At 43.8% G+C, this 16966-nt stretch overlaps 1 protein-coding gene across 1 annotated transcript in view; it reads left to right on the top strand.

The window, feature by feature from the left end:
* hivep2a (HIVEP zinc finger 2a) overlaps positions 1-16966 on the top strand; it is a 101462-nt gene that overhangs the window by 75663 nt on the left and 8833 nt on the right. The window contains 11 exon segments of the mRNA XM_089021745.1: positions 3043-3099; positions 4722-5968; positions 6176-7124; positions 7126-7948; positions 8035-8292; positions 9104-9254; positions 10872-10950; positions 11028-12672; positions 12740-12897; positions 16558-16733; positions 16822-16923. Coding sequence (XP_088877871.1) covers positions 4957-5968; positions 6176-7124; positions 7126-7948; positions 8035-8292; positions 9104-9254; positions 10872-10950; positions 11028-12672; positions 12740-12897; positions 16558-16733; positions 16822-16923 — 5353 coding nt within the window. The 5' untranslated portion in view covers positions 3043-3099; positions 4722-4956.

Here is a 16966-nt window from a genome sequence, read left to right as displayed (position 1 = left end):
CAAATTGATTGATATGTTTCCCGTGTCACGCTATTGACTGGCGACCAGTCCAGGTTCTCCTTGCATCTCTTGCCCAAGCCACAAAAAAACATTGAAAACTTTCCTGTTTCTCTAAATCCACACATTCCAGTTGGTATGTGGAATCCTGATGCGCTGGATTTTGAAAATAACTGACTGCACACACACACACAAACACACACACACACACACACACACACACACACACACGCACACACACACGCGCACACACACACACACACACACACACACACACACACACACACACACACACACACACACACAAACACAGATAACTATCATTCATTTCCAGTTGCAAGAAAATGTGAACCCTTCGGACATAAATGTGTTCTGATTTTCATCCAAGTGGCAACAATTTACAAACAACATTCCGCTTGAACTACTACCGCAAAAAAAAAAGTATGTTCTCGTGTTTGTTGTATTAAAACCATGTAAACATTCACAATTCAGTATCAAATAAGTATGTGAACCTTCAAAGTACAACTTATTTTGTTCGGTAGTTTAGTGTTTACATCGGTATCAAATGCAATAATATTATCATAATAATAATCCATTTCATTTCGAAGCACCTTCCAAAACTCTCAAGGTCACGTTACAGTCACAAGATCAGTTTTTCTGCGGGTGAGCAGCGGAAGCCACACGCGCCAGCGTTCACTTAACCCGGAATAACTCAAATAGATAGAAAGTTAGCTAGCTAGCTAATAGATAACTCATAGCTAGCTAGGCAGATAGATAGCTAATAGATAGCAAATATATAGATAGTTACTTCCGGGTTGAGTGAATGCTGGCGCGTGTGGCTGCCGCTGCTCACCCGCAGAAAAGATATCCTGTGACTGTAAAGGGTCCTTGAGAGTTTTGAAAGGCGCTTATAAATGAAATATATTATTATTATTATTATTATTATTATAGAGCTAGATAGCTATCTATCTAGAGCGCCGATGCGGATGTGGAACTGTTGCGGCTCTGAATTGAAGCGGATTTATGTGGGACAGGAGGTGTGAGATGCAATCTCTTTCCGTCAATGATGCTACAGCTGCATGTTTGCTTTCAACATTTAGCTTGTACTCGACGTGCACATTCCACCATGATGTCCCTGATCCACTGGTGAAAAGATGCTTTGATCCTCTCCTCTTTCATCTACAACTGCTTCATGTAACAAAGAGGGTACAGAAAGTGCTTAAGGAATGACTATGTGTCTATGTGTTGTCATATTGTATTTGCATTGTCATATTATGTTATTTAGTTTTTTTTTTGTTCTTTTGACTTCAAGACGGCGCCGCGAGAGTGGCTGCCTTTGCAGCAGCTCATGTATTTTGTTTTTCTACTTTCATTCCTTTCATCACGTTGCTGCTGTGAAATGTAAATTTCTCCACTGCGAGACTAATAAAGGCAAATATAATATAAATATATAATATAATATAATATAATATAATATAATATAATATAATATAATATAATATAATAGCTAATCGATAGCAACTCTTGAATGATAAATCAAAAGGATAGATTATGGGACCCTCTCTTTTTTCAAAATGGCCAGGATGGAATGAGTTGAAGTTGCTCATTTGTCGCAGCTTGATTGGCTTAAAACAGTTTTTCACACTTAAAACACTTTTTTAGCATGGGAGCTATAAATCAAATCTCCCCATTATATTTATTGAGAAATATCTTGAGGATTATTGCAATTTATGTTGATGTATCACCGCATATGTTGCACAACACAACATAATTCTGTATTTTTTTTTTTTTTTTTTTTTTTTTGCCATTACCTAAATTCACTCGAACAACTGGCAGATGAGACAAACACACTTTGAAAATGTCTACGTTTAAATAATGTCCGACTCCCATTCCGTCCGTCTGAAAGTGCTACTTGTTGTGTCCGGAGGAATGAGAGAGGAGAGTTGCTTTGTCAACGTGTTTGTTGTGCCACCATCTTAGTCTACCTGCGGTCGTGACGTCACCGCTGCTTTTCGACCTGTCGCAACATTCTGTAGCAGTGTGACATATGCTACACTACTTTTTTCTTCTTACTTGGTCCAGCTCCCGCACTAATTTCTATATCCTATCTTACATTTAAGTGGAAAAAAACGAGCAAAATATAAAGATGTAGCTAACGACTAGCTTGTGAAGTTTGCACTGCTCAGGGGCGTTTTTTGAGCACGCAGTGTACCCAATAATAAGATGCCATCTGATTGGTTGTCCGGTGTATCAATCAAGTAAAGAGCTGACTACTAGGCAGACGTCGTGATTTTATCAAAACAACTCAACTTTATTTGTATAGCATCAGTTCATGACAATGTTACCTAGGAGTGTACCTTGGAGATCGACTGGTCGATTGCGAACTACGTATTGAGCACCCCTGCCCTAAAATCTCTTAATTAGTATGCGTGTGTGTGTGTGTGTGTGTGTGTGTGTGTGTGTGTGTGTGTGTGTGTGTGTGTGTGTGTGTGTGTGTGTGTGTGTGTGTGTGTGTGTGTGTGTGTGTGTGTGTGTGTGTGTGTGTGTGTGCGCGCGCGTGTGCGTGTGCGTATGTGGTTAGGGGTGGAACTGCACTTCTAACGGTGAGATACGAAACAAGATGCTGATCGTTGTTCAACTTCTTGGACACACACACGCGCGCGCACACGCACCTACACACGAACACTCGGCAGCTATGATACCCCCGCGTCACTTCCTCTCCTCCCTTATTTATATACCGGTCTTTGTGTCTTTTTAGGAACAGCGTGGGTGTACTGTGCACTAGTGAGTCACCGAGTGGAGGGAGGTTGAGCATGCATGCAGGCAGGCAGGCAGGCAGGTGGGCGGGCCGAGTGGCAGAACAAGAAAAAAAAGCACGGATGGATGTGGAAGAATGTATTTTTTAAACAAAAAAAAACAACAATGCCGCACAGTAGCTGACGTTTACAGGGGGTTTGCTCTTGACAACGTTGTGGGTATTTTGCTGCTTTTGTCATGTCACATGAATGGCGAATGGAACTCATCAAATTGTGTGTTGTGTTGCAGGTGTGACCAAGCGTTTTAGGCCCAGACCCGGATCCTCACCGACAAGCACTTTGAAAAGTTGGTATTAATGATTGCAACTAGCCACCACCTTTTTGGGAGGTTTGCCGTTAAAGATTCATCATTGTGGAACCAACTGAAACACTCAATTGGACCCATGTTTTTGTGCTCTCTCTGACGTCACAAAATGTCACAAGAAGGCGCCGAAGCCTTGTCTAATGGGAAAGTGATAATTGGTGTCAAGTAAAACTGTAGAGGTGATGCAGACTTTCTATATAGGGAAGGTCTATGTTTAGCCTCAATTGTGACAGAAAAACTGCAAGGTGTGTTTTTCTTTTGCTCAGTAGGCTTAAAAATCTCAAGTTGACAAAAACGATTTCAGATTGTTCTTTCAAATGTCTGTAATATGGACACCCAATGCAACATCTGCCTCTTCAAATTAAATACAGTGATACCTCAGTTTACAAACCCCTTGGCTAACGAACTTTTCGGTTTACAAACGTTAAATTTATGAAGATTTTACCTTGGCATACGAACTTTTTTCAGGATGCACACAGAGCTGCCTCAATGAGTGATGTGTTGTTCGCGAACGAGCCCGTTCTCTTAACAAAAACAAAAAACAAAATGGCAGCCGACTGTTTTTGTCCCCTATTCCCCGCCCCCAGTATTCGGTTAAAGCCACGTGATTGGTCGAGAATGCAGTAGTGAGGGGAGGTGGTTTAAACATTAATGAGACAGGCAGACGACAGTGAGAGAGTTTCAACTTTGATAGTTCAAAGGCAGTGTAGACTGCAAGATTAAAATATCCCATCAATCAGACTCCACAAACAACCCGCACAAGCCATCTGTACACTTGATGCAAAAAGCTATCAACCCACCTAAACAGAACACAATTGATGAGGAACTAGATAAAATTATCACAGAGAAAGCACCTACAAGGGTTCATTCCTCAAGATGGTGAAAGAAGGTTACGTTCTTCAAGTGTTTAATGCTTCGGAAACCGGCCACTCCATTCCATCAAGCCATCCTATGACCATCACAAAGGTAAATAAAACTGCTTTATTATACAGTACATTTTTTGTTTAATTATAATACCATAGCCCATTTATTATACATAAAATAAGGTATGTTTTGTGTAGTTTTAAGGCTTAGAAAATTAGAAAGTAGAAAATTAGGTTTTATGGGCACCTGGCAACGGATTATTCTCATTTTAATGGTTTCCTATGGGAAATTAATTTTTGGGATACACACTTCTCTTTACACACTCTGTCTGGGAACCAATTAAGTTCGGAAGTCAAGGTATCACTGTACTCTATTTAGTGTTAATTAAAAATTATAGAAAAAGTATTTGAGGATCAGAGTTTGTTGCTATTAATGGTGAAAATATGAGATTAGTTGTTTAGAATTGACTGCATTAACACTACTTTTATATTAGCCATAGCTTTGGCACAGTCTTCTAAAAATGTATCCCTTGACTTGCCATCAAGATGATGGTAGAATTAGACACGGCTTTGGTGGCATCTTGTGGTATATTCGGGTATTTCTGAAGCAAAAAAAAAAAAGAAAACTAACGGTAGTTGTCTGACTCAAACTCGTGTCAATAGCAAGGTTTTGCTTTACATTATTTCAAGATGGTTGGGACACAATTTTTGACACTTGTTCTTTTTGTGTCCCCTCCCCAGATCAGCGGCAGAAGTGTCTGCTTTCAAATGAACTGGACAGAAAATAAATAAGTAATGGGAAGAGATGTCTAATGCTATGTTCTGAAGTTCACATTAATTGTTTACACTTCCTGCACCATTTGTTCTGCCATGGCCACCATCAAAAGTTGGGTTAACATGGCCAACAGCGTTGGGACTCGGTAAGCCTCCAGGAGTCGTGTGAGCGTTGCCCTTCTCCTGCCTCCTTTTCTCACAAATGGATGCTCGTGAGTTTGCTGCCAGTGGCGGCGGCGGCAGACACCCGTGCCCAAAAAAGGATACCGTCAAGGATAAGATGCCTCTCCAAAGGAAGTGGGCATCCGAACCCTCCGCCACCGCCAAGCGAAGCACTTTTGCTGATCCGACAGCGAGACATCGTGAGAGTTTGCCAAGCGATGCCAACGTGGCATTAGCACCCCAACATAATTTTGTCATCACCGGGAATTCTGGAAAGCTGCTATCTGGACCTTCGTTAGTCGGGGCAATAGGAGGCCCGCCATCATCTCAAGACCCTCAGGGACCCATGGCTCAGGGATTTCCGGGGGGGTACTCCTACCAGCTGGGCCAACCATACCCTCAGCATCCACATACTGAACGCTTCCACTCAGGAGCCAAGCCCCAACCAGGACTAGAGGCACACGCCTGGCCTTTTGCCGGACAGTTGCCATCAGACGAACTGTGCCCAGTGGGACACCCGGGACACACTCACTCCCTAGGAGCTACAGTGGGTGCAGCGAGGTTCCCTCGGCAAAAATCTCCAAGTTTACCGAGCTCCTTTATACCGTATTCACAGATGGGCCCTGACCCAGGAGATGAGTGTTGTGGCAAAAAGGATCAAAAACCCAAAAAGCCTGGAAAGTACATTTGTTACTACTGCGGCCGAGCCTGCGCCAAGCCCAGCGTCCTGAAGAAGCACATTCGCTCGCACACCGGCGAGAGGCCATACCCTTGTGTTCCATGCGGTTTTTCCTTCAAAACCAAGAGCAATCTTTACAAGCATCGCAAGTCTCATGCTCATGCTATCAAGGCCGGACTGGTGCCCTTTTCAGACCTGGGCGTTTCTCCTGGCGGCGACATGGATGAGGAGTCCCCCGGGGCCGAAGCCGACGTCCACTCTGATGGTGAGCAAAGCACAGATACTGATGAGGAAGGGGTAGAAGGAGCCACCATACTGACAGACAAAGACAGCTCCATCACACAGATCTCCTTTGAAGCTGGCAAGAATACAGGTAATCGGGACCAGTTGTGTCTTTGTCGATTTTCAGTCATTGTGGTTATTGCAATCCACAAAGGTCGAATTGAAGCATTTTTACTGTTTTACTTTCAGAAGACGTTAAACCATATTGGGTTCTGGCATAGACAGTATTGCTGGTCTTCCTGGTCCTATTCTCATAGGTGAAATGCATGTTCTTGTGCCTGTACGTCGCTGTGTGTAGGTGGTGCAGAACCAGCGTATGCAGACTCAGCTGAAGAACTTCCTGCCGGCTCCATCAAAGTGCCTATCCTGATTGTTCCAAAATCCAGAGGGACAGAGTGTCCATCCTTTCAGGAAATAAAAGGTTCCCACCACATGTCGACGTTGCTTGCCAGTCGAAGAGGGCGTTCACTGGATGACGGACCTTCAGTCAAACCACGTTTGGCTCAGAGACTGAATGACAAGAAAGGCCTGTATTCCAATTGCACTGCAACACAATCCCTAAACCTCCTCAGCCCTCACAGCAAAGGCAGCACAGACTCAGGCTACTTTTCACGTTCTGAGAGTGCAGACCAGCAGATCAGCCCTCCAAATACAAACGTTAAAACATACGAGGAGATCATGTTTGGTCGGACTTGGTACTACCGACCCAACTCCAGATCCCGACAGTTTGTCACAGTAGCAAATATATCTGAGGATCATATATGTTTACGAGGAGATGTTGGAATGTCCAGAGATCCCAAACTTTATCCAACCGGACCCAGTCAGAGTAATGTAGGACTTCTGGAACCTCCTTCAGATTCAGGGCCTCTTATTAGGAGCAACTCCATGCCAACATCTTCTCCTCCGAACCTCACTGTCCCCCCGGGGATACGAGGCAGCCATTCCTTTGACGAGATGATTACGTCAGATGATGTTTTTTACCAGCCAGGACTTCGTCGACTCCAAAGACAAGCGGCTGTTGAACTTTTAGCCCATGAAACCCACACAGGAGATTCGGAGGGCTCTGGACACACAGTGAATAATTTCACTTCATCTATGTCTAAGAAGCTCATTGAGCGCACTTCAGGGACTGCAGAGCCCATTGGCTACATCCCATATGGTACAAAAGTTAGCATGTCAGAAATAACCACCAGAAAAAGGAGGAAAGAGAAGAGCGTCGGGGATGAGGAAGACAGTCCTGATCACTGTGAGTAGCTGCAGTGGTTCAGTCGAGATGTCAGGAGACTATGTTAGTTTGGATGGGTCCAGAGGTACCCCGACGGGCAAGGGTTCACTTCAGAGTGCTCCCAGTCAGTCAGACAGCTTCGATACTTGTCCAAGCATGTGCTCCGAGGAAATAGCTCTTTTAACCGACTCAGAATGCCGGAAAGCAGCCGGAAACGTCATATCAGTCATCCAGCACACCAACTCCCTAAGCCGGCCAAATTCCTTTGAAAAGTCAGAGTCATTTGAGCAGTCAGGATATCATCCTTCAACCCTCTCAAGCCAGTATTCGGAACAGTCTGACTCGGATATATTTGAAGACGCTTTGAGTCCAGAGTCGGCCCTACTAAGAACCGAGAGTATGGATCAGCAGCCGCAGAGCGACAGTGACTTGGCCTCCCTCTCGTCTTCATCGGCAGCAGCTTCACCTGGACAGCCTTACTCCATCCCACACAAACTTGTCCGCCAACCCAACATCCAAGTTCCGGAGATCAGGGTAACGGATGAAAAAGACACAGACTCTCCAATGGACAAGGAGTTAGAGAAGCATACAGTGCATGTAGAGGAGTTCCAACTCCCACAAAGGAGTGACACCCTCTCCCAGATGCCCTCAGAGAAGCTTCCACCTAAAAAGAAGCGGCTACGTCTTGCAGACATGGATCATTCGTCTGGAGAGTCCAGTTTTGAGTCCACTTGCACCAGCCTGTCTCGCAGCCCAAGTCAGGAGAGCAATCTGTCACACTCTTCTTCCTTCTCAATGTCTTTTGAGAGAGATGAAGGCTCCAAGACAGTATCACCCACTAAACAGGTACCACATTGTGAAGTATAGTAAGTACAAGACACTGGTCCAGTCATTGATTGATTTACACATCTGTTTTTGCACTGAAACTGCAGGAGGATAGTGTCTCTGGTGGAGGGGCCAAACCCTCTGAGTTTCTAACCGTGCCTTGCAGTGGTCATTGTAGCCACCAGCAGCTCAAGGAAATGAGGAGGTCCTCGTCGGAACAAGCCCCACATACACTTCCCTCAGAGGTACCTGAAATGCGCAGTAAGTCTTTCGACTACGGAAGCTTATCGTCATCCAGAGAGGGGGAGGTGTACACCAGCGCCTCAGCCATGAAAGAACGTCGCCGTGGATTTCTTGTCCGACAGGTATTGGAAAATATCTTCCTTGGTGACTTGGTACCTTCCCTTATAAGTTGAACTCATCACTGCCATTACCAAATTTATTCGGGAATTTAAAATAAGACGCCATTCCCAAATGTGTTCGGGTTTAGTTTTTTTCCTTTTTTGGCCGCCGATAAAGTGCAGGCAATGTTTCTGGCAATTTTTTTTTTCCCTTGCACAATGGGGCAGCCTTTTGTACAGCCGCCACCACTTGCACCTCATATTACTCCAGATCCATATAACTTATATAGCATATAGCTCTTTTTTCTGATGAAAAAAGAGAGTCTGAGGTTTCTTACACTGCATTGAATGTGTATCTAGGCCTAAAACTCAATATTCTGTGGGTCCTGGAATTTGAGTGAAAATGACAAAAAACCTGGCACGGGAGTGGACACATTTTTGCACATCTCGCAGTGAATGAGTTAATTTGCTGCTTGACCTTAATGTAAACTGAATTTATTTATAAATCAGGTCTATTAGCCTGTGTGTCAGCATCTGGGTATGGGTTGTGGACCATGTGTAAAATCTCTTGTTTGTGACAATTTGTGGTTCTTCTTTCCCATACATGCCAGTATTGTAGTAACTGAATGTTCCATTTTCTTTCTCACATCACTGGAGTGAAGGTTTATCTTAAACTGAAGATTTAACATTTTGGCTCATCATACAAAGAAAATAAAATGACGAAGCAACATCTCTGAAAAAACTTGGGGACCGACCACCCAGAGTCCAAGTACTATTGTGCTTTTATAAACTAAGAGATGAGTTGCTCATCCACTTGACATTTTATCATCCACAGGCCTCCTTGAGTGTCTATCCAGAGGCAGTAGTGCCGGAATCAGGAGAATCCGACCTGTCAATCAAGCAGGAGAGTGTGGAGCAAGGGCTGTGGCTTGGCCTGACAGGACCCTCACAGAGAAGCAACAACATTGACAGCCGAACCCAAAGAGGTGACAAGAGTATTGTCAGTAAATTGTAAACATCTCTTCGGTCCGCAGGATTGTTATTGCAATGTGGATCTTTGTCACATGCACACAATTTCCTAAGTAAGTCTTAATTCTTAAAGGACAACCGACACCTCCCGACAAGTTGTGTCCATAATTTGTAAAATCACTTCAAATGACCTCTACTGACCGCATTTTACAAACATTCCACCGCATATCGCTATATTTTACTTTTTAAGACTTGCGCTGAATATTCAGGAAGTCTTGTTTTCGAGTTGATGCCGGAAGTGACGTCACATTCGGTACGCCCCTGACCGAGAAAGCGACACACAGTGCATTCTGCGTACTATTTGTCGGCTGAAAATATCATGTTGATCGCGAAATTAGAAGGAAAACTACATAAATAACGTAATGGTGAATCGTTGTGTGGCAGCTAATTGCGGTAACATGCATAAAGAAGGTGTGAAAGTTCACACAAATTCCCTGCGGACAAACCAACGGACCAGAGCAGTATAGCGCCAGCGGAGGCGAACGAGAAAGCTAACTGGACTTAGCGATTCCGCGCTTGGATAGCGAAAGTTTGATGCATGTTTACTCATTTAGTCATACTGCATGCTAACTGTGAACTCACCTGGTGAAAGAGAGCAATCGCCATATTAGTGGAGCAAACCGATCGGACAAACATACACTTTCCACCGTATCATTTGTTACTCTGTCGCGCTGTCGAGCTCTCTCTCGTCTCAACATCTCTGATGTTCTTGTGCAGCTCAAATTGTGCCGCTGTCTCTTTTGTGTGTGTGCGTAAAACCCATCCCTCTGTCCTCTACCACGGATTTTATCAGCGGCTCTTATCAGCGGCTCCACATACTGGCCGAAACGCCGATTGTGCATGGCGCACAGTTGTTGTGCATTTTCTGGGGTGCTACATCAGAGTCCAGATCTCCTTCACCGGTTTCATCGCTTGCAAACGGCTCAAATTGATACAGAATGACTTCTTTAATCGATCGCAAACATTTATGCTTTCCTCTTCAGAACTATTTGAATCATATTCATTACTGGATGAGGAACAAGAAAGCATCTTCTCCAAATCTGAACTCTCTGAAGCCATTGTTTTGATTCTGGAGCAAGGCAGTTTGTGGGTGGGCCAAACCTAATGTGACGTCACGAACAAGGGGGCGGGACTTTTGTTAATCTCCCCAGTTTCGAGCTCAATAGTGTCAGTTTTGGGACACTAAGTCATTTTTATTGGTGTTTTGCATTTGACTAGAAATATCAGCGTCCGTGTTTTGGGTATTTTAGATGCTAACGTTTTTCTGATGTCAGTTAGGAAACAAAAACATTGTGTCGGTTGTCCTTTAACCTTAATGTTCCTCGCAATCCTCAAGTTACTGTGGCAAAAATTAGACAAGTTAAAAATGAAATTCTCTTTCACAGAAAAAAAACTAATAACACACCAAGTATCTTAAAAAGCCAGCTTTTCAAATGTTCAAAAGTCACGACGAGTCTATCACAATTTTAGCCAAGTTAGCTACAGTTCTAAAATTGCCAACCAATCCTGACTCCAATCATGTGACTTGAGCTGATTGATTCTTTCATGGTAACACATACTTCCATTCCCCTCAGATGTCGGAGCTCATCAGCAGCATGTCCTCCAGCAGAGTGTCAGTGAGGATAGTCTGCAGGATGAACCTCACCGTGGCAGGTAAGAGCTCCAAAGAGACGGTGCGTTATTTTGAAACCTACAATCGTTGTTGAGCAAATGTACTTTCTTTGTATCAGGTCCGCGCAGCATCGCCTCCAGACCCAAGGCTCTTCATCTGAGGGAGAACACTCAGGTTATGAGATAAAAAGGGAAATTGTCCAACATCATCCGAGTGCTCCACCATTCCTGTCTTACCAGCAGTCGCCTCTGCTCTGGAGTCACGAAGTCGGTCAGGCTTCTCGACAACGACTGACCCTCAAGGCCCAGCAAAATCTCCAGAAGCTCCACAGCCGATCCCCGAATAGTTTATCTGGGCAAACAGCACTTCATAAACACCTCCTCCAATATCAAGCACCATCCAGTGGAAATTCAGACATTTCAAGTTTTGCAATGAACCAAGCCATATTCCAAGAGCAGAACATGGCCTCTCTCTCATCTAAGCCGATACTGAACAGCACCGCCGAGCCATTGCAGCTGATCCAACCCATCTTTGCTACCCAGAACCTGGGGTCCCACGTCTCGCTGCCTTTATTGGTTCCTGTCCGCCTCCAAACACACGTGCCATCGTACGGCAGCGTGATGTATACCAACGTTAACCAGCTGGTAACTCAAAGTCAGAAGAGAGGGTTAGTTGAACAAAGTACAGCCAATGTCAGTGACATGTCCTCACCGAATGATGCTAAGAGAGTCATTGAAACACTTGCAGGGGTTGGGGGAGGTCCAAGTGCAGCAGGACTCAACCTATCACACTTCCTAGAACAGACAGATGGAACAACGTTGCACTCCCCTCACTTGAAGTCTTCAGCTTGTGGCCCCAACACAGGAATCCCTCTATCGCTGACGTCCGGTACCATATCCACCACGGATGCCTCAGGGTCTGGTATCGGAGGGGGCAAGAGAATGCTTTCCCCCGGTAGTTCCTTGGAGCGCTTTATTGAGACCAAGCAACAGAAGAGGGTAAAGGAGGAAAGGATGTTTGGGCTGATGGTTAAAGAGTTGAGTGCTGTAGAGCTGAGCGGCACTGAGTGCAGCGCCAAGCTTGAGGAGGGACTCGGTTCTGAGGATTGTGAGAGAATATCCTCTTCTCCGCACCTGGGGGACTTCCCTGCTCCCAACAAGATCTGTTCTTCTGGTCATTACCGGCTCGATGTTTCCCGGCCGGAAAGTTTCACACCGCCTCTACAGATCATCACTGACTCCTCACCGGCCATGTCATGTGGCCAAGATTCTCCTGTGGAGCTTGATGTGGATGAGCACCACGCAAGCCCCGAGACCATGATCTCCTCCATCAATGCAGAAGACGTCACCAAGCTGCATGCGGCCAGTCAAGTCCCAGCAAAGGTCATGGGTCAATCAGCTTTCCACCAAAGTCCAGGAGTTTCCAGAGCAACGGGACAGACTCTGCTGCTCACTGAGATGTCCAATGTCCACCATTTTATCCAATTTGCAAGCCTACGCACCAACAGCAGGGTCAGCTGGTGTTTCCTCAACTACACAAAGCCCAACAGCACACTGGCTGACCCACTGAGCTCTATCTACAATTCTTGGTGTGTCAGCTCCTACAACCCCAACCCTCTGAATCTCAGCACTAAGGCTGCGCTAGCCCTGTTGATGTCCAAACAGCGTCGGAACACCGACCTCCTATATACTACGGCCACCATGGCGCCACGAAGTTCAGGCAAGCTGGTGTCATCTGCTGCCTGGAAGCTCCGGTTTGATCAGGTATATTCCGATTTCAAAATCACCTATAGAGTGAGATGGATGGAGAATGACATTTTTCCTTTGGTAGGTAAAACCAGAGCTGATGCCGGTTGACATCAGCCCTTTTGGAAGGAAGATGAAGGATGTAGCCATGTGGGAGCGTCCAAAGGAGGAGCGTGTGGAGAAGGACGTGCCGGTCAAAAGGACAGCCACTGAGCCATCTCGCATCAAGATCTTCGAAGGGGGGTATGTTCAACACATCAATCTAATTACTCTAATTCACTCAGGTTCATATTTATTTGTATAAATCTAAAAAACATATCTAGCATGGTGACCAAGTCATGAGTTCGCCTCCAGATTCCTCCCAATTTCCCAACACATGCACGTTAGCTTCATTGACGTCTCTTATTTGTCCGACACTACCACCACCACCTCTCACTCAAAGTCAGCTTGGATTGGCTAGTGATGATAATGGGTATGGATGGACAGATGATGGACACATGGCTAGTAGAAGAGCAAGAAGTAAACTGAAACTGCTAATCAAAAAGCAGCAAGGCTGACTCGTGAGTGAACTTGAAAGACATCTGTTTAAAGCAAGCTATTCATTTTCCCAACTCGACAAGTCTTTTACAGCTTGTTCTTTGTGTCAGTGTGAGTCAGCCAGAAAGAGGTCTGTTAAAGATATCACAAGCACAAAAACACTCATAACGACAGCTGGCGCGCTATTGTTCTTTTACCTTCAAGCTTTTTTCTCACAAGTGTCTTTGCATTAGCATTGGAAGCAATTACACTGCGGGCCTCTGTTTACAATGGCGATCCGTTCCCATGGTAGCGATATAACCCTTACTTTCACCCCTTTGAAATTGAGCGTAGCTTACTGTACTTTGTGACTATAATAATAATACATTTCATTTATAAGCGCCTTTCAAAACTCTCAAGGTCACTATACAGTATGTATTTATACACTGCCCAGACCAATAGTCCTTCGCTCTTTACTCTCCAGTATGTTTGAAGAAATAAGTTGACCTCAGCCTAGCGAGTCAAAAACTAATGCTAGCTTGTGTTTTGCTAGCGACTGCATTTGCACTTTCATCAAACAAGCATCAGATTGAGCAGTCAAATGGTGTTTTGGCAAAGTCGTGGCTTTGCCAAAAGTCAAGTACATGACTCAAGTTCACAACTCTCCAGGAGTCACAACTTGATATTCTGCATTTGATGTGTTATTTTCAACTGGTGGATCAGAACCCGTAAGTGGGTCACAGATGAGTTTTAAAAATATTACAGGTGATTCCTCAGTTTAGGATGGTGCAGATGGGAAGTTTCAATGTTACTGTATATTACACAGCGAAATAATAATAATAATAATACATTTCATTTATAAGCGCCTTTCAAAACTCTCAAGGTCACTTTTCAGTCACAGGATAAGTTTTTCTGTGGGTGAGTAGTGGCAGCCACACGCGCCAGCATTCACTCAACCCAGAAGTAACTCAAATAGATAGGAAGCTAGCTAGCTAATGGATAGCCCTTAGAGAGCTAATAGATAGATAGATAGATAGATAGATAGATAGATAGATAGATAGATAGATAGATAGATAGATAGATAGATAGATAGATAGATAGATAGATAGATAGATAGATAGCCATACAACTAATCGTATCACGTTTCGCCGGCGACAGTGGCAGCTGATGAGTTGGAACGTAGTAATTGGGGGTGGATTGCTATGCAGGTGACAGAGGCGTTGGTGCTGGCAGATGATTTATTAACAAAAAGCACGGTCCCGATACAACGCGGACCCGGAAAAAAACTTGTTGAACAAAAAGTGACAAACAGCAAAGCTAGTGGGTGAGCAGGGGCAATCCGCCCAACCTCACTATATATATATATATATATATATATATATATATATATATATATATATATATATATATATATATATATATATATATATATATATATATATATATATATATATATATATATATCCCTTAATGCCCAGACATGGCGGCGCCGGACACTGCTATGATAGGTCCTTACTCTCAGGTTGGGGGAGGAGAGGACCACTCCTTGCAGCCCCACCGATTGTTCCTACATTCCTGACTAACGACTGGCCTGATTGCCCCACTCCCTCCGGTATCACCTCATCAGCATTACTAATGTTGCCTAACCTATGTTGCCTAAGCAGGCTATTGTACGAACGATCCACATTGAACCTCACCCCACCATGTCGGTTTAATGAAGGATTTAGCTTTTCTATGAAAATTGCTTCTTTTACTCCCCTTTCAAACCATCTATGTTCTTTTGCCTAGATTTTAACCTCATTGTCATCAAATGAGTGGTTGCTAGCTTTTAGGTGCATATGTACTGCCGATTGAGGCCCACTAGTATTATCCCTGCGATGTTGATAGTCGTTTTTTTGAGAATTTGTTTAGTCTCCCCACTGTATTGCTCTGTACAATTTTCATTCTTACAATTTATTGAATAAACTAAATTACTTTGTTTTTCATTTGGCAGCCTATCTTTTGGATGCACATATTTTTGCCTTAAAGTGTTTATCGGTTTGAAATAAGTATGAATTTTGTGTTGCCAATCAATTAGATTGTTTAATGCTTAATGTTTTCAGAAAAGTGCTAAATATGACTTGACTACCATTAGCATAAGGTTAGTGACAGATCTACAAATTGACAACAATGAGATCACCACAAAATAAAATATCTCACATTCATGCCCAAGAGATGCTTGTGGATAGCATCGACCCTAATAACTCAAGAAACGATTGTTAAAAATTATGTTACGGTGGACATTTATCCCATCGCCATTTTGGACGCTACCGTCTTCCTTCTGTGTCGAAGTGGACGCAGCTGTGCAAGAGTCATCTTGTTCTTTCCAAACACGACTGGGTCCTGAAAGCCGGCGTCACCTGCCGGATGGGAAGTGTTTATGAGTCAGGCAATGTCTGAACATTCTGGATATTCTCCAGCGTTCCATTTTGACCAACAACAGTCGGAAATTTCCCTTTCTGTGACACGCGTCCTGCTGCTGGAGATTTTATCATCAGTTTCTGATGGAGAATTATCATATTTAAAATTCAGATCTCATATATATATATATATATATATATATATATATATATATATATATATATATATATATATATATATATATATATATATATATAATTTTAAGGTATCATATTTAAAAGTCCCATGCTTAGCTGGCCAACCAAACAATAGGCCCACAGCAAAGGCGCGGATGGCCACAGTCAATCTGAGTGAAACAGACACAGCCTGTTAAACTGTCATCTTCATCTAGGAGATCTGGCCTTGGCCTAGGGAAACTCCTTCGTCACAGGAGGACTTGAAACTCCCTCACAGGAAGAGCTCATTAGCCAGGTTACAAATTTAACAGTTCATGGAAAAGACAACAAATTAAAATACCTATGTTTTATTGCTGACAGCTGTTGGTGCTTAGAACGTCCAGGGGCGTGGTATTCTAATCAAGAAAACTATGTTTTACTAATGTATCACTTTAATTTGCATATACTCTCAATAAATAGCTTGGCAGAGGGCTGCAGAATTTGGGCATCTGTCATGAATGACTGCGTCCCCTGCCGGCAGTAAAAGACAATCTTCCTGTGTTTGAGACTTTGTCCACAGTGTCCAACTGAACATCTCTGACAGTTTCACAGCTGAAGAAAGAACAGAAAACTTTACCCGCCTTAGTCCTCTCACACGGCCTGACACGTTTTCACCAAAACATCTAATTTCATATCAACAAAGATCAGCTAGCTTACTGTTTTCACCTCCACAATCATGATTATTTTGAATTTGAGTTGTATTGACTGCATAATGTTTGCAATTATGTATTTTCACTAAATGTAAGTGACAGTTAGTGTATTTCCTGCACAGGTTCAAGTCCAACGAGGACTACGTGTATGTGCGCGGGCGCGGTCGGGGCAAGTACATTTGCGAGGAGTGCGGCATTCGCTGCAAGAAACCCAGCATGCTAAAGAAACACATCCGCACGCACACCGACGTGCGGCCCTACGTCTGCAAGTTCTGCAATTTTGCCTTCAAGACCAAAGGTAACCACTTCATGTTTTGTTTGGAACAAGCAGTTTTTCTGGACTAAAGAAAGAAATGGCTTGCTTCAAGCAATGTGTCTATGTGCAGGGAATCTGACCAAGCACATGAAATCAAAAGCTCACCTGAAGAAGTGTCTGGAGTTGGGAGTCTCCACATCGACTGTGGACGACGCAGAGGCCGACGATGTCGGTAAGCACAACTTTGCGAGTCACAAATTGAGATTTTTGCTTGA

The sequence above is a fragment of the Hippocampus bargibanti genome, linkage group LG19 (assembly GCF_051943395.1).
Source record: "Hippocampus bargibanti isolate YZ-2025 linkage group LG19, ASM5194339v1, whole genome shotgun sequence".
NCBI classification, from domain to species: domain Eukaryota; kingdom Metazoa; phylum Chordata; class Actinopteri; order Syngnathiformes; family Syngnathidae; genus Hippocampus; species Hippocampus bargibanti.
The sequence above is the reverse complement of the archived record's forward strand: the minus strand, read 5'-3'. Positions and strand labels throughout refer to the sequence as shown.